At 41.3% G+C, this 24416-nt stretch overlaps 1 protein-coding gene across 1 annotated transcript in view; it reads right to left on the bottom strand.

The window, feature by feature from the left end:
- Nucleotides 1–11268, bottom strand: part of SYN2 (synapsin II) — a 149711-nt gene extending 138443 nt beyond the window's left edge. The window contains exon 1 of the mRNA XM_082211950.1: nucleotides 10364–11268. Coding sequence (XP_082068076.1) covers nucleotides 10364–10755 — 392 coding nt within the window. The 5' untranslated portion in view covers nucleotides 10756–11268. The remainder of the gene's footprint in view (nucleotides 1–10363) is intronic.
- Nucleotides 11269–24416: the final 13148 nt, after the last annotated feature.

Raw genomic sequence — 24416 nt, 5'->3', positions numbered from 1 at the left:
GGGACTTCAATTACCCGGATATTTGTTGGACGTCAAACTCAGCCAAGAGCATAAGGTCAAACAGATTCCTCACTGGCCTTGCAGACAACTTCATTGTCCAGAAAGTGGGAGAAGCAACAAGAGGAACAGCCATTTTAGATCTGGTCCTAACCAATGTTGATGACCTGGTTAGTGGGGTAGAAGTGGAAGGATCATTAGGCGCGAGTGATCATGCTCTTCTGAAGTTTACTATACAGCGGAAAGGAGCAGCCAAGCATACTAGGACTCAATTTCTTGACTTTAAGAAAGCCGACTTCATAAAACTTAGGGAAGTGCTGGGTGAGATCCCATGGACAACAATACTAAAAGGAAAGGGAGTTCATGATGGCTGGGAGTTTGTTAAGAGGGAGATACTAAAAGCACAACGTCAGGCAATACCAATGAGACGGAAACATGGAAGGTGCCTAAAGAAGCCAGGGTGGCTATCTAAAGAACTTTTAACTGAATTAAGATTAAAAAAGGACGTGTACAAAAAATGGAAAAGGGGGGAAACCACCAAAGAGGAATTCAAACAAATAGCCAGCACGTGTAGACACAAGGTCAGAAAAGCTAAAGCACAGAATGAACTCAGGCTTGCTAGAGAGGTTAAAAGCAACAAAAAAGGCTTTTATGGGTATGTTCGTAGCAAAAGGAAGAACAAAGAAACAGTGGGGTCACTCAGAGGAGAAGATGGTGAAATGCAAACAGGGGACACAGAAAGGGCTGAACTCCTCAATGCCTTCTTTGCCTCAGTCTTCTCCGATAAAGAAAACAATGCCCGACCTGAAGAATTTGGAGCAAATGATTCAGCAAAGGAAACACAGCCCAGAATAACTAAGGAGATAGTACAAGAATATTTGGCTAGTTTAGATGTATTCAAGTCTCCAGGGCCAGATGAACTGCATCCAAGAGTATTAAAAGAACTGGCAGATGTGATCTCAGAACCACTGGCAGTCATCTTTGAGAATTCCTGGAGAACAGGCGAAGTCCCGGCAGACTGGAGGAGGGCAAATGTTGTCCCTATTTTCAAAAAGGGGAAAAGAGAGGACCCAAATAATTACCGCCCAGTCAGTCTGACATCAATAGCAGGGAAGATTCTGGAGCAGATCATTAAGCAAACAGTCTGTGAGCACCTAGAAAGGAATGCTGTGATCACCAATAGTCAGCATGGATTTCTGAAAAATAAGTCATGTCAGACTAACCTGATCTCGTTTTTTGACAGAATTACAAGCCTGGTAGATGAAGGGAACGCAGTGGATGTAGCCTACCTTGATTTCAGCAAGGCATTTGACAAGGTGCCCCATGATATTCTTGTAAAGAAGCTGGTAAAATGCGGTCTTGACTATGCTACCACTCAGTGGATTTGTAACTGGCTGACTGACCGAACCCAAAGGGTGCTCATCAATGGTTCCTCTTCATCCTGGAGAAGAGTGATTAGTGGGGTGCCACAGGGTTCTGTCTTGGGCCCGGTCTTATTCAACATCTTTATCAACGACTTGGATGATGGACTCAAGGGCATCCTGATCAAATTTGCAGATGACACCAAACTGGGAGGGGTGGCTAACACCCCAGAGGACAGGATCACACTTCAAAACGACCTTGACAGATTAGAGAACTGGGCAAAAATAAACAAGATGAATTTTAATAGGGAGAAATGTAAAGTATTGCACTTGGGCAAAAAAAATGAGAGGCACAAATACAAGATGGGTGACACCTGGCTTGAGAGCAGTACATGTGAAAAGGATCTAGGAGTCTTGGTTGACCACAAACTTGACATGAGCCAACAGTGTGACGCGGCAGCTAAAAAAGCCAATGCAATTCTGGGCTGCATCAATAGGAGTATAGCATCTAGATCAAGGGAAGTAATAGTGCCACTGTATTCTGCTCTGGTCAGACCACACCTGGAGTACTGTGTCCAGTTCTGGGCACCACAATTCAAGAAGGACACTGACAAACTGGAACGTGTCCAGAGGAGGGCAACCAAAATGGTCAAAGGCCTGGAAACGATGCCTTATGAGGAACGGCTAAGGGAGCTGGGCATGTTTAGCCTGGAGAAGAGGAGGTTAAGGGGTGATATGATAGCCATGTTCAAATATATAAAAGGATGTCACATAGAGGAGGGAGAAAGGTAGTTTTCTGCTGCTCCGGAGAAGCGGACACGGAGCAATGGATCCAAACTACAAGAAAGAAGATTCCACCTAAACATTAGGAAGAACTTCCTGACAGTAAGAGCTGTTCGACAGTGGAATTTGCTGCCAAGGAGTGTGGTGGAGTCTCCTACTTTGGAGGTCTTTAAGCAGAGGCTTGACAACCATATGTCAGGAGTGCTCTGATGGTGTTTCCTGCTTGGCAGGGGGTTGGACTCGATGGCCCTTGTGGTCTCTTCCAACTCTATGATTCTATGATTCTATGTTTAAAAATACAGAACAGTCATTTAAGTGATTACCTACCAAAGAGATACTTTAAACCCCTGGTCTTCAACTGGTGGGTTTGTGGGCTAGGGGTTTGTGGCCTGATCCAAGGTGGGTCATAACAGGAGTACTACCACCATGCAATATATGCTAAAAGATTAAGAAACCCGAAAAACCCGTAACCCAAAAAAACCGCAACCTGAAGCAGCTGTAACCCAAGGTATGACTGTACCTGCTTTAAACAACTGCATAGGTCTGTGGGCATTTTTTTTAAAATCTTCAAGCGACGTCTGAAAGTCAAAACCAAGGATTCCTGCTGGATCTCTGCTGGGAGAAGGGCTCAGGTTTCATGGACTAAAATTGCTCTGGGCCTTGTATAACAGGTCAGGTTTTGAACGTGGCCCAGCAGCACAGGAGCAGCCAGTGTAGAAATTTTAACAGAGCTCTTACATGCTGCTAGCCGTCTGCCCCAATCAGCAATCTAGCTGCTGCTGCAATCTGCACCAGCTGGAGTATCCAGATCAGGCCTGAAGGCAGCCCCACATAGATAACATAATAACACCTGACCTTCCTGCCATGACATTGGTATCACCAGGAGCTGCAATAGAGTTACTGTATTTTTCGCTCTATAAGACACACCAGACCACAAGACGCACCTAGTTTTTGGAGGAGGAAAACAAGAAAAAATATTCTGAATCTCAGAAGCCAGAACAGCAAGAGGGATCGCTGCGCAGTGAAAGCATAGATCCCCCAATGATAGTACACCTGATTGCAGCCATTTAGGAGCCCAAGAGAGAGCTAGGGACATGGTTTCCATGCATTTCTCCTGTGCACACTACAAGGAGCTCTATCACACTGGGCTTGCAATATCTGTGCAGCCTCACAGGAAGCTGCGTGTGCCAGAAGGCCAGAATGACTATGACGTTACCATACAACAGAGTGCTTGAATTTACAATGCTTCAAAACTGCAGTCAGCAATTAAACCAAATCTCTTTGCAGAATATTTTTTAAAGGACCAAATGTGAAGAACTCAGATTATTTCAAGCCAATGACAGCGGCTATCTACACTGCATCAATTCTGCAATGTTTTCCATACAACCATTATGTAAAATAGCAGTTTACATTTGTAGTACTTCTAGCATAAAATCCTGTCAATCATAATGCTCTGCAAAATTACATATATGCACATCCATCAAAAGGTTGATGGATTCATACCTCCAAGGGATTAAATGTTAAAGAAGAGATTTAATACTCCAAAAAGGTATGTTTAAATTATAAGGCAATTATCCATTTGCACCTAATCCATCTTGCTGCTTCCAGAAATAATAACCATGTTCTACAACCTCCATCTACGAAAGCACCAACAAAAAATTAGGAAGTTTTCACTATACACCAGAATTACTATCTTGTACCAAAAAAGCAAAACTGCTTATAAGATATAATATAATCAAGCTCTGTATACAGGTTTCTCATTCAAATTTATTTTTGTTATTTCTTTTTCTGTTTATTTGCTCTGCTTGCAATACTTCAGAAAATAATGGTTTCAAATGCTTTACATGTGCTTTATTTGATATTTAAACCTTGGGAGGAAATGCAACCTTTGTTATAGAACATCTTGTTTTTAACAAAATGGAGCATAATTTTTTTTGGATTACGCTCCTACAACTGTAATGTTAATGTTGTTTTCCAAATATTGTTGCACAGTGGTTAGAAGCCTGAATGTATTTTAATACAATATAATATAAATAAAATCATGTTTTATGTAGCAAAATAAGAGTGCTAATAATGACATTTGAATGTTGATAATAACAACAGAAAGTTTTCTGTAACCTTTTTTGTTGCTAAATAAGAAAGTGGCTATATTGATCTTTTTAAAAAAAAAACTGGCTTGGTGCCGAGGGCCTTCTGGCGGTTCCCTCATTGCGAGAAGCCAAGCTACAGGGAACCAGTTAGAGGGCCTTCTCGGTAGTGGCACCCGCCCTGTGGAACGCCCTTCCACCAGATGTCAAAGAGAAAAACAACTATCAGACTTTTAGAAGACATCTGAAGGCAGCCCTGTTTAGGGAAGCTTTTAATGTTTGACGGACTATTGTATTTTAATATTTTGTTGGAAGCTGCCCAGTGTGGCTGGGGAAACCCAGCCAGATGGGCGGGGTATAAATAATAATAATAATAATAATAATAATAATAATAATAATAATAATTTAAATTAAATGGGTAACATTTTGACTAAACAAGCAAACTACACTAGAAGCTGAAGCCTGAACCTTTCAACCCAATGGTTTGTCCTCTAACCTTTTCAGACCCAGAACCCACTTCTAACCAAAACAAGCATCTGGGCACCCATTTCTTAAGTCTTTTTGAACATACCTGCATGGCAGTAGTGCTCCTGCTGCAATCTACCTTGGATTGGGCTGCGACCCACTAGTGGGTCCAGTTAAGAGCACTGTTCTAGCTTACTATGACGCCTAATTGGATTCCTCTGCTGCTATTGCAATTCCTTATTACTCAACATTTTCATCACCTCATTTACCATTATAACCTTGGGCCTTCAGTTGCCCACTACTGCTATTATGGAGAAACACATAGACGAAGGAAGTACTGAGAAGGAAAAGTCACCCAGGCAACTATCTGCAAGTCTTGCCTACTAATAGTAAGGCCTGCCCTGCAGATGGGCAGTGTGCTGCAGCTTCTGGAACACAAACAAGGAAACCCAAGAGGTAGGGGTTTGCCCAAGACTGGCTAAACCTAGTTCTAGGTGCTAGGAAGAGCTTTGCTCTGGCTCATCCTAGAATAAATATTTGCAGGGGTAGGAGTTTAGCTTCAAGACAACAAACCTCTCAACTGTGTTGCCCAAATTTAGGCCTATAAAACTTGAGACAAATGAGTTACCCCCAATTCCAAAGCTGATGCTAAACATTTTCTTCTTTTTTTTCTTTGCTTTCGCTTCTGAATATGAATCTTAAAAAGACAGCTGTGCGGTTGAATACTCTCCCCATCTAATTTCTCATTGATATGCAAAATCCTATGTTTTGTTTCTGAGTTTTAGATATAGAACTTTCCCCGTTTTCTTGCTCTCTTAAATATAAAGTTGTGATCTTGGAAGATTCGTAGAAAACTCATTTTGAGAGCTATAGAACAAACTGCTTGACAATCGTGGTAATAATAAGCTTTTGAATTACTATGATTTCTTCTATACTATATGAACTGGCGTGAACTCATTTTGCACAATAGAATAGGCAGGGGACAAAATCAATAGTTTTCAGCATTGCGATATTCAAAAATTGTCTTTGCTGAGCCTAAGTAACTACTGTAATCCAAAGAAAGCAGGTGCAATGTACAATCCATCTAGTACCTTAGCTATAGCTCAGAGCATGAGACTCTTAATCTCAGGATTGTGGGCCTGAGCCCTACACTGGGCAAAAGATTCCTGCAATGCAGGGGGTTGAACCAGATGACCCTCGTAGTACCTTCCAACTCTACAGTTATGATTGTATGTATATATAAATAAGCAAGACATTAATGTTTGTAGAAATATCAATATGGGCATGATGTATTGATTGGAAAGACAATTTTGAATAATAATTATCATGGTGCCGTGCCAGCATGCTGAAATCTATTCTAAATTAGTTTATTACTGAAGAAAGAAACACATGTTTATATCCAACAGTGACCATTCAAGATAAAAAGAGTCCAATTTTTATTTCCTTAAGCTCTCATCCCATTACTGCATCCTTTTGGCGACCATTGACAGCATTACAGTGGACGCTCAGGTTGCAAACGTGATCCGTGTGGGATGCACGTTTGCAACCCGCAGCGTTTGCAACCCGCGTCTGCACGCGTGCAGGTTGCGATTCGGTACTTCTGCGTATCCACAAAGCGCGATTTAGTGCTTCTGCGCATGCGCAACCGCAGAAACCTAGAAGTAACCCATTCCAGTACTTCCGGGTTTCGGCGATCCGTAACCTAAAAAAATACAACCTGAAGTGTCTGTAACCCTAGGTATGACTGTACTTTAGAATAGCACAACCAATTTTCACATGGTAGCAAGAATGAAGCAAATTTTTGTTTTCACAGTTTAAACAATTCTGGTGACCACATATAATTATCCTGTTTCTTCCTTTACCTATACTCAGATTGATAAAGTATGAGCAGCAAAATTCTTACTTTTATAACATAGCAAGTACTCCTAGCTATTTGTCAACATAAACTATGTGTATAGTTAGGCACTTACTGTATTTAAAAAAGGGGAAAGGAAACTTGTTCCAAAATACTGACTAAAGTAGGATGGAAATGGAGAAAAACCAAACTGCATTACTAAACTGTTCTTTCCAGACTCTTCATGGGAGGAAGCAGAAATACAAGGTGTGAAGAAGCACAAACCTCTGTCAATTGTGGCACATTGACTATAATTATGTAATAAGCTGAGGTAGAATTGGGATATGGGCTGCTGATACCACAAATACTCTCAAAGCGAATGACTAGTGAATCTTCTTGCGTAGTTATCCTCTGTAGTTCTCAGGAACAGCAGATCTAAGGGTAGAGGTGTTCTCTGAAGGGAACCAGCCTCAGCTGGAGTAGAAAAGCTCCAGATACCCCCCCACACACACACACCTGCCTCTTTACCTATTGAATATTATGCTGACAGACTTGCTGCTGAGCAAGTAGTCAAACCCAGTGCTTGAGTGATACCACTCCTGTAGATGTACCCCACACTACTTATACTGGCAGATAACCATACCTGGTGGGGATTTTCTCTTTTATGCAACACTTAGGAGGACAGAAATCGTCTAAGGGTTTTTACCTGGCAAACCTAGATGTACTGTAGGTGCTTTAGAATTAGCAGACCTCTTATCACATTGATGGGATAAGAACAGTAGATTCACAGACCAAGATGCACAAGTCTAAGGAACTAATTTTGAATGCAAGATAAAATAGTTCTGACCTTGTAACATAAATGTTCCTACTGCGTTATCTAGATATGCACACAAAGAGGCTTCACCAGGGGCTAATGTACCGGTAGTTAAACAAACCATTTGTAGCTGCTGTCTTATTCTAACCCAAAGAGAAAAGATTGTAGTAAATTAAAATATAGTTTCTTCTAATTTGATTCATATGGTCAAACAAACTGATACTTATGTTTACTATGAAAATATATTTCCTAATGAGACAATTGCATTCCATGTAATATGCAATTTCATTTCTCCATTACAAATCTAGCAAATCTTCATAAGTTTTTCTGCAAACAGAACCTCTGCCTTTAAAAAAGCCTTCCAAATATAGAGCTTAAATAGAATTACTCAGGTACATAAAACAGACATATTTAACAGAGGGACACCACAGCTGACATTTCCTAAACCACAGTTTATTATCTAGATCCGGAACAGAGTGTTCCTTTAACCAAATGTTGGTGAATTATACTATGATTGCCATAAAAATAAAATCCAGTGTACCTTGGAATCTATTGTAATAGAGATATGAATTTTAAGAGATTTTGAAAATAGAAAACATGAATAGCAGGAGGCAATACTCAAAGGTACATAAGCATCACTAGTCTGGTGGGGAAATGCACATGCTGTGTTGCTGCACAGAAACCAAAGGGATATGCCACCTTGGGAAATGTCTGACAGTTGCTGTCACTGAAGCAAAAGTACCCAGGATTTGGTTTACGAGTTAGACTATCAGACCAAGGCCCCTCTAGCCTAGCATCTTATTTTCAACAGGCAGCCATTCAAACATCTTTGGAACATCTTAAGCAAGGCATGAAGGATCTCCTTTTATTTGTCCCTAGCATTTAATACTCCAAATGCTACTGGCATGAAAGCTCCATTTAACTATCATGGCTAATAACCATAAATAGTCCTGTTTTTGAATTTATTCATGCTTATAAGCCAGTTGCTATCACCACATCTTGTGGTAGCACATTTTCCTTTAAATTCACACTATCATTTTGAGTTAAAAAGTAAGATTTCTTGCTGTGAGCTGTATTAGTTCATTATCTAGAACTATCATTTGCACATAATACCAGAGGGGGGAAACCAAGGCAAGATAATCTAAATCAAATACTAAACCATTAACTGTTTTTGCTTTAATTTCCACAATATTTCCACAATAACCACATTACACAGTGCAGGCAGATAGAAAATGAAAGATGCAAGCAGTTGTATGTTCAGTGCTTATCACTGTTTTAAAACCTCTATTAATTTTCATGCACACCACAAACATCCAAAGTAGCAGGAATGTTAGTGTATTGCAGCAAAACAGCACTGTGATCCTATGCATGTTTAATCCGATGCATACCCCACTGAGTTTAAAGAGACTAAAGGCATAATCCTAACAATCTACTCAGAAGTAAGTCCTATAGAATTCAATGGAGCATACTCTCAGGTAAATGGGATTAGATTTGCAGCCTTACTGCCAGGTAATTGTGTATAATCCTATTCACGCTTATTAGGAAGCAAGGACCACCATCCACAGTGGAGATTATTTCCAAGTGGACATGCATAGCACTGGATTATCATGGTACTGTAAAGACTAAGACATGTATTGAAACATATGCTTTTGTGACTAGAGTGGACACATAAACATGGCTGTCAGGTACACAGGAAAGGCATGCTATTTAAAGTGTTGTACAAAGCAATCGTTTGTGTTATAATCTGCAGCACATTTGACCTCATGGCCAACACTGTATAAACATTCTTTCTTTTTAAAAATACATTACAAATCCTTATATTCCACAGAGCTCCCAATCATCTTTCATTTAGATAGCTGATCAGATCCACACCTGTCAGCTTCAGTAATAGTGCCGCATCAGGTACTCACAGATCATTCCCCAAATTCACTACTGTATGTAAATCTTTTCCAGAGCCTCAAGGAAAACAGACTAGCTCCAAAATCAGATAACTGAAAACTTCTCTTGATACTTTACATCCAGGTTGGTTATTTTTTTGCTGTTGTAAGACCTCACCTTTTCACATCCCTTTTGTAAACTGAGGTTTAATATCTTGTCAAAACAATGTACAATAAAATTGCTTTCACACAGGATACATGCCAGTGATCTAGCAGTCACTATTCATATTTTGTGGAAACAACTATGTTAAATAGGACTAAAATCCAAACACTCCAGATCTGATGAAGTTACTCTCATCTATTTGGAACGAATCTGATAAAAGCTTGTCTCTGTTCAAATAGAGAGCATGTTCACAATATTTAGGCAAATTGTACATAGTGGTTTTAAAACTTATACTGTATCTGGGAACACACCAGTCTCACATGCCTTGTCTCACAGGTTCCATCTCTGGTGTAACTAAGCACCACAGATACATTTGCAGGGTTTCATGAACACTTCCCTCAGCCCCTGCGAAAACCTTGCAGGGGATCTGTACACAAAGGCCGCCATGGGTGATGGTACTGGTGTAAATTCACCGAGCGTGTTGCGCGCTGGGAAGCTACAGTCAGCTGGAAGCTCCCAGCACATGTACTCCCAGCCAAATATGCACATGCATAATAGCGGCACGTGACAATCTACAGGCAGGTCCGTTGGCTCCCCCCCCCCACGTTGAAGGTTGGGTTTTGTTTTTTGTTGTTTCTTTTGCATACAGAGTAAAGCTGGGAGGTGACCCTTTCTCTGCCGTTTCAGCACACAGACCTTTCCTATGCCCTGTTGCTGCCTCAACACAGCGGCATTCGAGTCCCCCCCCCCCCGTCCTCCCTGCATCCCAGTGGGCGCCCGTGACAAGCATTTTCTCCGCGCTCCTTTCAAAGCCCACGGGCTTTTCTGCAGCGCACTAAGGCACGGCTGTAGCGCCTACTAGGGCTTGCCGTTTTTCCCGCCTTCTGCCACTCCGAACCGGGTGGGGTGAGGAGAGGCACCAATCCGGACACTTTGCAGCTGGGGGTGGCGGGGGGGCTGAGGGAAGGAAAGAGCACCTTACCAGTCCGTGTGAGGCTCATCGATGACCAGGAGCAGCTTGAACTTTCTGGCAGCCGCCGAGGAGGACGAGCCGGCGTCCACCAAGCCCGCCGAGGCTGCCGTCTGCTTCACAGCATTGGAGAGCGAGCTGAAGAAGCTGCTGCCCACCGACTGCTGCTGCTGCTGGGGCGGCTGCTGGGGCGGCGGCGCTGCCGCCGGCTGAGGCTGCCTGCGCTCCGAGGCCGGGGAAGCCGAGGCCGAGGACGACGAGGAAGCAGGCGCCGCCGCCGCCGCCGCTGCGGCTGGCGGGGGAGGCTGCTGGGGCTCCGGCCGTTGCAGGTCGGTCATGTAGCCATTGGGCAGGTTGGCGATGAAGCTGCTGTCCGAAAGCCTGCGCCGCAGAAAGTTCATCATTTGGCCGCCACGAAGGGGGGAAAGAGACTGGCTGGAGGAACAAAGCCTGGCTGGCTGGGCGCTCGGCACGCCGCCGCCTCCTCGCTGGGTCGCGCAGAAGAGGGAAAGGGCTGCCTGCCTCTCGCTTGCACAGCGCTGGAGCCGTCGGCTGCTGCCGCCGCTTCTTCCGCGCTCCTCCCGCCCTCCGGTCTCTAGGTGGCAGCCGCCCAAGCCCGCTGCTTCTGCTGTGAATGTGAGCAGGCAGAGCCGCGGAGGACGCCCAGCCGCTTCACTGGCGAGATGAAAGGGGGACCCTCCGACAGGGCGGCGGCGCTCGAGGGCTCAGCGCCCACTAGCGCTCATTTCGGCGGGAAAGCCCTTCGCCGTCCGGTCTCCCCCGCTCCGCCTCGCCTGCCTCCCCTCCGGAGCACGGGAAAATCCTCTTCAAAACAACCCCTCCCACCATCTGTGCTTTACCTCAGGGAGAGATGCTGCCAGTTTCCTAGGGAAAGTTTCCTTTACAACTGGGGGAAAAAAAAACTCCAGACTGCTGCGACCTCCCTCCAGCCATTTGGTAAGGAAAGCCCTTTACACCAGCCACGCTTCACTGCAGAACATTTACTGTCATGGGAACGGGATGTTCTCAGGTACATTTTTTTTGGACGTGTGGCACCATCAGCATGAGGCAGGGCCAGCCCACCCACAAGGCAAGGTGAGGCAACCACCTCAGGCAGCAGGATCCACAGGGGCAGCAGATCCCACTATAGATCTTTATTCCCTCCTTGTTCCTAGTGTACATCTTCACTCACCATTTGCGGTTTGCCTAAGGCGCTAAAACGTCTTTGAGCGGCCTTGTCATTCATACAGTTCTGTCATGTAACAGTACTTTCGTAACTGTGCCCTTTCATGAAGAAGAAGAGACCTCAATGTTATTTAATGGTGTCATTTTAAAATGGTACAGGTAGTGCAGGGGTGGCGCGGCAAAACAAGAAGGTGATGTCTCACCTGGTTGCTGCTACTCCACAAAAGAACCTCCCAAATCGGGGGTTGCATGGCTTCCCTCTCACACACCAGTTCCAGTGGTGGCCCACCACAACCACAGGAGAAGCGAGGATGGCGCTTATCGGCCCACCCCATTGCCGGAAAACTGAGAAGTGGCAGTGGCAGCAGCATATTCTCACAAGAGCTCACCAGATCACCACTGCCACCAGTTTTCCAGGGGCCAGTGGGGCGCCCATGGGGGTTACCACCCCAGTGGGGTTCTGCTGCCTGAGGCAGCTGCCTGCTTCAGTGTGCCTCATGGGTGAGACTTGAAATAGTGCTTTTCTGTATGTGCATGGGCAATCACATGATAGGCTGCTGCTCACTAAGGAATAACACAAAGCGAATGAGAGAGAATAGGAAGACATGGAAGGGGCAAAGTGCATTTTCCTCAAGCTGATGGCCAGTTCAACAACCTATCTCCATAACTGAAGGGTTGGTCATGTTGCCATAGCAGCAGCCAAGTGTTGGTGCTCTCCAGCAGGGGGTGGGCATTTCCCCCACTTATTCACCTGACTAGATACAACATCATTTTGTAAGCAGAACAATAGGAGAGCTGGTTTGTGTGAGAGACTGAGTGACAATGGGAGCTGACAAGACACAGGCTTTTCACTCCAGAAGCCTAATAAGGAGACAAGGTTTGTTGGAGTGTTGATGTTGTGCCCCCTTCCCCTTGCTCAGGGGAGATAGATAGATCTGTAAATTAAATTGTATATCCTAAAGACACCATTGACCTTCATTCCACTGAAACTGGGTAAATGCTGGAACCCCTGGAGTCTTTTGCCACTCAGAAATTGGGATGCAAACAACAATATGATAAACCATCAAGTTTTGCTTGCTAAAAATTAGTGGCCATTGCAAATGTGGGAATAAAACAGTTCATACACAGTTAGGGTGACTGAGTATAGCATAAAAATGGACATAGTAAAATCGCCTGCATAATATGCAACATTTTGAAAGATAATTTTATGCCAGAGTAATATGTGAGCCATTAAAGCAAACATAGCAACCATTTATTATTTAGGCTGCACAATAACACAGTTCTTTGTATGAAATATTTAGCTCCACCAGATGCCAAATGAATGATTTTTTGTTTGTTTGTTTGTTTGTTTGTTTGTTTTCACTCAAGAATTACATTTCAAATGTTCCCTTCAGATATCTGTAAGGAAAAAATACAAATAGCAATATGACACAGGTTTATATAGTGAAAACTGGTAAATCCCATCTATCACTATGTTTCTATTGTTAGATTCCTAGCTGAGGGTACCAGAATCTCATACTTAGCTATAAATTCCTGATCAAAATTGAGAGCTTGGCAAAGGAATGAATGTGAGACTGCAGTCTGAAGACATCTGCAGCCAAGTACTGTGCTGGGGGAGTTGGTGGGTTGCTGGTTATATATGACATAGTGAATGGACATTGTAACACAGCGAGCCAAGATGACCAAGCACTTTGTTACTGCAAGCACACAATATCAAATTCAAGGAGACAAACCTATTTAAAAAAGGCTGGATAAACAGAAAATGTGGGGTTACTTAATGATTTTAAGCCTTAATTTAGAACTACGTTTTCACAATTTTCCAGTCCACTATTCTTATTTTTCCTTCTGGAAAACCTTGCTTACCTGATCCATAAGGGCAGCCATATAATAACTGGGAGCAGGTCTTCCAGGACTGGCAGCCAAGATGGATGCACTTGGATATCAAGAAAATGTTCAAGAAAAGAAGAAGCAGCAAAAACTATGGTTATCACAATGAAAATAACTTTTTGGCCCCAAAATACTTTACAGGCCACATAGCGTTCACTGGACATTTGTTGATGCTACACAGTGTGAAGTAAATATGTTTTTCCTAAAACAGCATGTCAGCTATCAATGTCTATTGACCCATTTGATCAGGATGCAGCACCAGCCAGACTCTATAAACAACTAGCTCTGCATGTAATTAAAATGAATACAGGAAGAATTTTAAAGCAATAACCATATGGTAAATGTGAATCCACCCAAAGAGCCAATCAGAATCAATCAGTCTTGGGTTCTGTATGGTGGTGTATATTCCTTGCAATTCACTTTCAGGTTGATCAGTCACCACCAACAACTCTGTTAGTATTTCTGAGGGTAGAGAACTGGTCTCCAGCTGACATTTTACTCCAGCGATCACTGCTAGTATGCTAACATTTTTGTTAGTGCAAGCCTGCTTTGTTGTCTTCTTTCTGTTCAAATGACTAAACTGGTGTAACTTGCATATCTGAATCATCTGATCAAGTCAAAATGAGGATTTGAGTTTACCGCACATCAGGTGCAGATGTGTGGCAGAATGTATAGTTACAATTGTAATTCATTAAGGTTTATATTTGAGTCTGTTATTTGAACCAGCTGTGCCACTTTCCACCCAACAAAACTGTTAAGTTTATTTGGAAGCAGAAATTAGCAAAGTTTGGAGGTGATTTGGGGAATCAGCTAGCCTCATCAGAGTTGTAAGTCTGCCACAGCCTCATAGTTAATGGAGAAGAAGGCCTTCAGTGCAGTTACAGAGTGCCAGCAACCACTTACAGGGGACCGAAAGAATAGCAAGGCAAAGACCTGAGAACTGATTCAACCATAAAGCAAAGAAAGAGCCAATCTTGGGAGGTGCTCCAGGAGATTTTGTGCAAGACCACTGTGCAATAGAAGATGTGTGATGGAGAACATTTACCCCTAAGCATGGGGTAAAAATAATAAATAATTGTCAAACAGCAGAATTGAGAAACTTCTGTGAGTAGACATGTATATGACTCACCCTTTTGTCATAACAATTCTTTGTGATATGATAGGCTGAAAGACAATGACTGATCCAAAGTCACCCAGCTGAGTATAGATTGAATTCCTCATTTATATTCTGACAGTCTAACCACTCCTACACACTGACTCAATATATTTTCTCAACCTAATTATTGTGGTACAGTGGTACCTCGGGTTAAGAACTTAATTCGTTCTGGAGGTCCGTTCTTAACCTGAAACTGTTCTTAACCTGAAGCACCACTTTAGCTAATGGGGCCTCCTGCTGCTACCGCGCCACCAGAGCACAATTTCTGTTCCCATCCTGAAGCAAAGTTCTTAACCCGAGATACTATTTCTAGGTTAGTGGAGTCTGTAACCTGAAGTGTCTGTATCCTGAAGCGTATGCAACCCGAGGAACCACTGTACATAGGTATACATTCCCATATATGGTAAGGGTTAAATACATTCTGTGCACGTAGCAGCAAAAACCAGGTTCAACCCCAGTATCTCCAGGTGGAAAAGAGAAGTACTATCATTTGCAGCCTGCGGAGTCACTGCAAATCAGCGTAGAGCAATGCTGAGCTAAATGGACCAGTAGTGTGACTCCATATAAGGCAGGTTTTCTAAGGCCAGAAACAATATTACCAAACATTAATTCCATCTATGGAGGACAACAATTTGGGTTATTGTTGCTGTTAGTTCTGAAGAAGGGCTTTCTAAATAGGTAAATGCTAGCCTACTTCAAAGAACAAGCATTTCCTTCACAATAAGAACACAGGAAATACTTTGCAGGATCATACCAGTGTGTACATAATAAGCCGTTAAGAACTGCATGAAAATAGAATCATTTAATTAAATGGATGTGACTGAAGCTCACTAATTTCAGTGGCTCTACTATGTATAGACCTGAACTGCACACAGTCCACATATTCTAGTAATTTGTTTTCTGATTTTTAATTTAATATAGGAGTAATAGAAAATATAATGATATTATTAATAAATATCCTATTTTAAATTATTATTTAAATATTTTTAACCTTTTTATATTGTTTAATTTATTTTTTTGTTCTGCTGTTTTGTCATTTGCCACCCTGGACTCTTTTGGGAGAAATGGCAGGATAGAAATTTAATAAATAAATCATATTAATAATTATTCTATTTTAGAAAAGAATAGGCACAACTAAAGAAATATAAGCATACATTTTGATGTGATTGGGTGCTGTCCATGGTGCTACACAGTGGAACATGATGTTTCTTGTTCATTTGTTCTGAAGCTACAGTGCCGATTTTGGCTTAATACAGGCATAGGCAAACTCGGCCCTCCAGATGTTTTGGGACTACAAGTCCCATCATCTCTGACCACTGGTCCTGTTAGCTAGGGATGATGGGAACTGTAGTCCCAAAACATCTGGAGGGCCGAGTTTGCCTATGCCTGGCTTAATAAGATAAAAGCCAACACTGGTGTTTTATGATGTTTTTAACCACATCCTGAAAGCTAATAAGGCTACTAGCTGCAGTGTTGTAACCTATATGCTGGCCAAACTAAGAAAGTTATACTCCCATGGATCTTTCTTCAAAAATTTATTGTCTTTCCTAGTCAAAGTAGCTTGTCTTGTAATTTTTCATGTGTATGTAACATCACATTTAGGGATCTCTCTTTCACCTAGTAAATCCTATTTTGATGAGTTTCTTAAGTTTTAATCCAGCATCTCCAAATGGTAGTAAATAAGATTGCAGTGCAAATATTCCTTTTGGGCTACATTAAAAAATGTTCAGTGATAGCACACCACAAGTGTATGGAAAATGTGCAACTGATTACATTTTCTGTTAAAGTAAATTATTCCAGCAATTTCTTAAGTTTGGGGTTGGTGACAATCATTACATATCCAAATTAGTACCTTTACTCAATTAGCACCATCCACACAAGGGTATTACAAGGTATGGGAGATCCAAATGATTACAGATGTACAAAAATTCTTGGGGGGGGGGACTCCTGAGGAGAGGGGAAGAATATTAAGCATTTTGTCAGATACAATGAAAAGGAGCACTCTACACTGCAACATTTTGTTATAGATTCCATACATTGTATGATAATCCCCAAAGGTTTGGATTTCAATTGCACACAGCAAGAGGTAACTCTCTGCTCACAAAAAGACTGTAGAGTTCATAGCAATGTACCAAATGAGAGCTAATCATGTGGAATTAAAACTCATTCAAGCTTGTTTTGTGCATTAACTTGTTATCTGAATTAATGGATTCATAATAATGATTTGACAACAAAATTATGTGCACACAAGTTGTTCTAATTAATTGTTGATTTAGTTTGCACAAAATAATAACGGACTGTAAAACTTAGATAAGTTACAATACGGTTGCAAGTCAACAAAGAATTTGAAAGGAGAGCAGTAGCTGAACCATAAACCTGAATTATTTATTGATACAGCTTTAGTTTTAATTTCCCAAGACATTTAAACAAGTGAAAAGAGTATATTATGTTAATGTTTTTTAAAAAACTTAACTACCCATAATGCATGTTGGGGAAAACGTATAATTAAAACATTAATATCCCACCCTTCTGATGAAAATGAGCACCAGATGAGAATTGTCAAATGAAACCCAGAGTTGATAGTGTATAATGTAATCCTTCATTACTGGAGTTTACAGAACTGGGGTTAAATGGGTCTGACTTCAATGCAATGCCAGAACAATTTCCCTTGAGCCAGGATCTGATCATACCACAAAACTGCTATCCCTGACACAGCATAAAGGTCTTATTTAAGGAGAAATAAGGAAAATGTTGATATAGGAGACTTTGCTGATAGAGGCATGTTAGAAGTCTTGGGAAATTCTTAATTAATGCTATTATAAGTTCAGGTTTCACCCATATTCCAAAGTCAATTTCAGATTTCACAGTTAATCCTTCAACCTGATACTCAATTTCAACCCCACATCTTGGAGGAATAACAGCGTGAATTAATATTTTCTTGCTTAAGAGCCTTAGAACATTTTAGCATAACTTTAATGTTGTTAAGCCCTTTTATGCTGTTGTCAGCTTCTGTTTTTACTGGCAGATTTGTTGTATTTTGGTTTCTCTACTATTATAATAGTAGAGAAGTACAATAATTATTGTTGGTGTTGTTATAGTTGTGTGGACGTTTTGTAGCACTTTTTTATTTTGTTTGTAAACCACTCTGGAAATGCCAATTGACACTGAAGGTGTGGGTTATACATTTTAGAAATACCAGGTAAATTACAGGTGCATCCTAACCAATGCTCAAAAATAAATTCTCTTTAATTCAATGGGCCTTACTCCCAGGTAAGTCGCCTTAGTGAGTTAACTGGACCTCCTGCATTGGCACAGAGTGTTTGTGCCTCTATGGGTGCATTTCTGTTATCAGTATAGTTAATTATAGCAAAATCAACTACTTTCCTTTCCAACAAACAGGGAGAAAAAATTAGGGGCCTGCATTTAATCCATGCACCCACACAGTTGGGAGCATAGTCAAAGCAGGCTGACACAACCATTCAGCACCTCAAATGCAAATCCAGGGTTGGAATCTCTCTGTGTGAGAGAGAGACAGACAGACACAGACACAATCCTGTGTGCTGCATCTTTTATACTTTGCTTTCTAATCTGGCAGTGGTGCACAGAGCTCTGTTTCTGCCTCACAGATTACACCAGAATATACTATTGCAGAGCTTTCCAAACTTTTCTTGCTGGTGCCACACTTTTTAGACATACATAATTTCACAATGCAGTAATTCAGTTTTGCATCATTTTGCAACACAGTAATTCAGTTTTACTAGTAAACTGGAGGTTAAACTAATCCCTTTCCAGCCCTGGGAGGAGTGTGGAGAACACTTGCACAACATACCTACACAATGCAGTTGACACGCTAAAGTGTCGTAACACACAGTTTGGAAAGTTCTGTTCTATTGGTTCACAAATGTTTTACATACAATGGATATGTATTGATATCCTAAACGCTGAACTTTCCACAGTGCCAGATGATGTACTGTATCAGTCAAAAGCCATGAAATGGGATGCTAGACATTGGCTAAACAAAGAGGTCCTTTTGTTCTTTGGGGTTGCTAACAAATCTCACTTGCTGCATACTTTAATATTATTGATAATAATGATGGGATTTGTGAGTTTTATTTATTCCTATGGTTCTAGAAGCTGAACTAATGCCATTTTAAACAGGAAAATATTTATTTCCATATCAATGTTAGCAGATGCACTGTTCTTTATGGAGATTATTTTAGGAGGAAAGAAAACCCTTAAGGCAGCCACATCTCTCAAAGTCTCGAAAATATTTAAGATTCAAGAAGATGAATATATTCCCTATGTATTTTTCTTCTCTGTCGCATTAGAGGCTTGGAAAATTGAATAGCTGAATGAGGAAGCTGCTTATAAGACTGACTGCAAAGAGATATTACAATAATTAGTTTCTCAAATGCAAAACAGCGAGGAATTAGGAGCTCATCAATACCTATTGTTGACTGCTTCCCAACAGAGGCCTGGCTGAGTTTCAATTATAACAACATAGTTTAAGTTAAAACTGCAAGAGATACAAGGCATTCTCCCTTTGTGCTCTGAGAAATAGGGGAATAATACTCTTCCTATTATTTGCCATTTCTTTTTCCAGTTCACCCATAAGAATTTCCCCACTTCAGTAATTTCTTCTTCATAGAAAACTAAACATTTATATTTTCTTTGACTATACCAACCGCCAAATTCCTTACTTACAGCATGTGTCATTATCTTTTCAACTACTGTAATCTCCCAGGCAAGAGCTAGTGGAATGTGCTTTTCTGCATGCCCCAGGAAAACTAAAAGAATTATCTCAATAGTTCACCTCATTCATTAGTAGTAGGTCTTGAAAGATTCAGAATAAGATTCATGCAGCATCCTGTATATAAACCTCAACTGGTCTTAGGTCACACATAAGTCTAAAGACAGGAAGTCCTCTAGTGTCTCAAAGCTAAACACGCATTAGATCCTTTCACATGACTGAGTTACACATCAATGTCAGTAGGCAGTGAGTGCAAAATCACCAAATGAAGGTGTAAGCTTATTATTTCCAGAAGGATAACTGTATTAGTCTCCTGACACCTTAAAAACTTAGAGATTATTCAGTGATGAATACCCACTCCATATGGCTAACTCTGGTGCCTTCCACTGTAGCAATTTTCAGAGGTGTAGCTATGTTAATCTCTTGAATTATGGTTGATGTTAATAAGAGTTCTATAATTATGGTTGATGTTACTAAGAGTTCTATAATAGTTTTTCCACATAGCACTGAAGGTATACTTATGTTGAAAAGATGCAAGGAAATCTGCGGCACCATGATAAGTCAGTTGTTACAGCACCAAGGACAGCTCCAGCTCTGGCAATGACTGCATGTGAACTGAGGTCTTTTAGCCTCTGCCTCCAACCCAACTCTCCTATCCTTTGCTTCCATGTGGAGAACCAGGGCCTCTTAAAAGGTTCATAGTATGAATGGAGATGTATCTTCACATCTGTCTTGTCATGCAGATGGAAGACAAGGCTATCAGCCGCTACAAGCCATGATGGCTGTGTTCTACATCCACTGTAAGATACATTGTGCCTCTGAATACCAGTTGCTGGAAATCAAAGGTGGACAGAGTGCTATTTTGCTCATGTCTGGCTTGCAGGTTTTCCATGGGCTTCTGGTCAGCCACTCTCAGAACAGGATGCTAGACCAGGTGGGGCACTGGCCTGACCCAAAGGGCTCATCTTATATTCTTAAAAGCCCAACAATTATCTGGGCAACGGTATGAGGTTATTCTCCATATGTGAGCAACACTGTGCTACAGCACCTGCCCCTGAAGCACTGTCCTTATATGTTAAGATAAAATGCTCAATTCATTATAGTCTGTTTTGTATTTCATACATTATTTTTTCCACACAATTTCCCCCTCATGCATTATACTCCACAAAAGCTCTAAAGTGAATAGAAGCACATTAAGTTTATTCAAATGCCAGATTACTTTTTTTCAATAAGCCTTTTATTTTCTCCTGGGTCATTTCCTCTGACGCTTTGCTTCTGCATTACTTAATAATTTTCTTTCAATTCTAAAAATTAATTTGACTTGCTTGTGTGTCTTTCTGGAAAGAAAATGTATTTTTTCTGAACAATAAATATGAAGAATATTATCAGACCTTTACTTTAAACACTATTACTTATCAAAGCAAAAAAATAAAAGCAAGGTGATACATAATTGGGAACTGTATTTAAATGCTGTTTCCTATTAGGTAGCTACCTATTATGTAATTTCCATTGGCTAAGTACCAATTAGATTCCTCGCTACTTAATTCACCCAATTTTAGGCATGGCTATATATGCTTATTATACTTCCAGAAGTAGACAGGTGTTAAGGCTCTAATTTCTGAACTGTAGTTTTTACCAGTGGAAGTTTAAATGCATAAAGTGGTACCTCAGGTTAAATACTTAATTCGTTCCGGAGGTCCGTTCTTAACCTGAAACTGTTCTTAACCTGAAGCACCACTTTAGCTAATGGGGCCTCCTGCTGCCACCATGCCGCCGGAGCACGATTTCTGTTCTCATCCTGAAGCAAAGTTCTTAACCTGAGGTACTATTTCTGGGTTAGCGGAGTCTGTAACCTGAAGCGTATGTAACCCGAAGTACCACTGTACATACAGTGCTACCTTGGTTCTCAAATGACTTAGTTGTCGAACTAATTGGCTCCCGAATGCCTCAAACCCAGAAGTAAGCCGAACGTCCGTGCAGCTTCTGCTTGATTGCAGGAAGCTCCTGCAGCCAATTGGAAGCCATGCCTTGGTTTTCAAACGGTTTTGGGTATTGAACAGATTAAGTTCGAGAACCAAGGTACCACTGTACATACAGCCATAATTTTATTTGTATGCTGCCTTTCTACAGTTCAAACCATGCTCAAGGTGGATTACAACATGAAAAAATGCATAACTACAACATAACAAAAGTAGCCATAAACAATAAATTAAATGTTAAGAAATACACAACCAGACTGAACGATTTCCAGATAAATCACAACAAGATCTATAATAAAGATACAAAAACCCAGCAGCAGCAACAACTCCCCCACAACAACATCCCTATTATGTAACATTACTGGCACAATCTAGCACAAATTAAACACAATTTCCACTGATTTGAATGGGAACTGAGCACCTTCTTAACTTTATAACTCACTAAACTCAACTGAATTTCAAAGTGCTTAACTTTGGCTCAATGGTGATGATACATTTCCTATATCAAGTATATGCACCGTATTTTTCGCTCTATAGGACACACTTTTTCCCCTTCAAAAATGAAGGAGAAATGTGTGTGCGTCCTACGGAGCGAAGACACCATAGCCCCGCGACCCTCTCCCTGCTGGAGAGGTGACGCGCGGCTATGGCAGGAGCCTCTTTAGCCGCGCGTCACCTCTCCAGCCGGGAGAGCGCGCGCGGGGCTAAAGAAGCCCCCCGCGACCCTCTCCCAGCTGGAGAGGTGACGCGCGACTATGGCAGCAGCCTCTCCGCTGTGCCTTTCCGCTGCTCCCTGACCTGCTCTTTGGGGCTGGTGGTGGGCTTCCCCCCGCCAGCCCCAAAGAGCAGATCGAAAGGAACCTGAAGCCTGGAGAGCGAGAGGGGTCGGTGCACACCGACCCCTCTCGCTCTCCAGGCTTCCAAGGTAGCCACCTGAACACACCCCAAACGGCACCTTGTTTTAGAGCGGGAAAACAAGAGGGGGAAAATTCTCCCCCTCTCTGTGCAGCGCCTCCTGCCACTTCACTGAAGGGGCGCTGGGCAGAGAGGGGGAGATTTTTTTTTTCTTGTTCTCCCCCCTCTAAAACAAGGTGCGTCCTGTTGTCCGGTGCGTCCTATGGTGCGAAAAATACGGTAATTGTGTCACCCACCTATCCAGCCAAATCAATATCACTGCATAGAGGAATAGAGAAAGGAGTCAGGTTAGTTACTGACTGGTGTCTGTATTCTGTTCCACAATGAGTGTTCTACTTGGTCAAGTTAACATTCAGATTCTAGGCCTTGGGTTAATTTCTGCGGATACTTTTTCTCCTAGCTACCATGTTTTCAATTCCACAAATGCTATGTAAAGATGCAACTAGATGGTGGCAACAGCTTCTGATGACTGGCAATGTTATGTTGGTCCAAAAGTACACTATTGGTGTAAGATATAGTCGCCTGACAAAATATTCTTCTTCTTAACAAATGCTTCTGTTTATGACTTTTAACATATGGACAGATAGGCTCTTTATCACTTATTTCAGAATTAATGCTAATATTATTGTGTTGTTTTGTTTCTTGCACTAATTTGAACAAGGAGAATGTGTAATGAACATATCCTAATTATTTTTTAAAATCCGCTTATTCAGAAGCCTTCTTCCAAAGTTCTGATATAAAACTGACGTACATTAAAAAGAGTCTGGAATACTATTGTCATCCAGGTACAAATCATTAAGACAGATTTCAAAATGCTTTGGAATTTTCCTGAAGTGATTACAGTAGTTAGGGCTATGCACAACCATGCTAATCAGGGGTCTGATTAAATGGACTAAATCCAGCTCTTTTCTTTCCATCCTGACAGACCAGTTGATGCTACCACTAATTTTCTGGAATATCATTGCACAGTCCCAGCTACTGGATTGGGTGAGTAGGAAATGTTAACTCTGTCTATAGCACACAGGTTTCCTCATCCAGCTTGGGATAAAATGCCTGCTTTAGTACATGCATGCTCTCTAGCTAGATTGGGTTAACGATTTGTACTTAGAGAAGCAACAATGTAAGTGTGACATCATATTTCAATCAATGCTCCTTACAACTTTGCTACCTTCAACTTTCCTTTTGATTTGTGACATATGTTATTAACAGCTGAACAAAGAACTGTAGTCATGCAGTATTTAGTACATGTGAAAGAACCTTTCATAATTATACCTTCACCATTTTGCATGGCTATCTGTCTGGATTTGCCATGGAGCCACTCTGGCTGTAGCAATAATCTTCTTTTGGAAGAGGAGCAGAGAAATCAGTTTACTGCTGCTCTAGTTCCATAGATCACAGAAAAGAACGCATGAAGGAGATAATCAGTTGAAACTGAATAGCTAAACAGAATTGCGCATGATTAACTTCAAGGATACTTAGTTATGTCATTGTAAGCAAAAAATGAATGTTTAAAAGGCATAATGAGGAGCTGATTAACAGATGGCCAAGGGTATATCTGCATTCATAAAAATAGATCACCACAACCATTACTCATGGTATACTTGTTTCAGTGACTACTATAACCAGATTATATTAACCCTTGTGTTCCAGGCGACCATGAATGGAGAGAGTAATATTTATAAAAGGGGAAATAATAATCCCATTTCTTGAACATTAGATGAATTTTTAGAACACATAAATAGCTTCCAATCAGTAATATTAAAGGTCACTTAGAGAAAATTAGTAAAATTTGACTTAGAGTTTAAAATCATAAACACTCTAAATACTGCTGCTAAGGTCTGGCACTGTCAATTATGCATTAGCTTAACACAAGTGATTATTGATTCCTGTAACTATATGTACTAGAAAGACCACAACATCTTAAGAAGAGTATTTTGCCAAACCATATTATACCATTTGTCTGGCCACTGTAGGAGGCAATTCTAGACTCCACTATTGGAGGCATAATTCTAAACTAAATGTGCCCCTTCTCTAATCCAGCAGGCAGTTCCTCTTAATTTCTTCTAGCAAGCACTCTGGAGTAGTAACACTGAAGTCAATTAAGACATACTGGAACATTACTACAAATATAGCCAGGCAGATCTGACGCAGGCAAATGCCTTACACTCTTACAATATCTCAAGTGGGAATTAA

This window comes from Podarcis vaucheri (genome assembly GCF_965113315.1).
Source record: "Podarcis vaucheri genome assembly, chromosome: 2".
NCBI lineage: Eukaryota > Metazoa > Chordata > Lepidosauria > Squamata > Lacertidae > Podarcis > Podarcis vaucheri.
The sequence above is the reverse complement of the archived record's forward strand: the minus strand, read 5'-3'. Positions and strand labels throughout refer to the sequence as shown.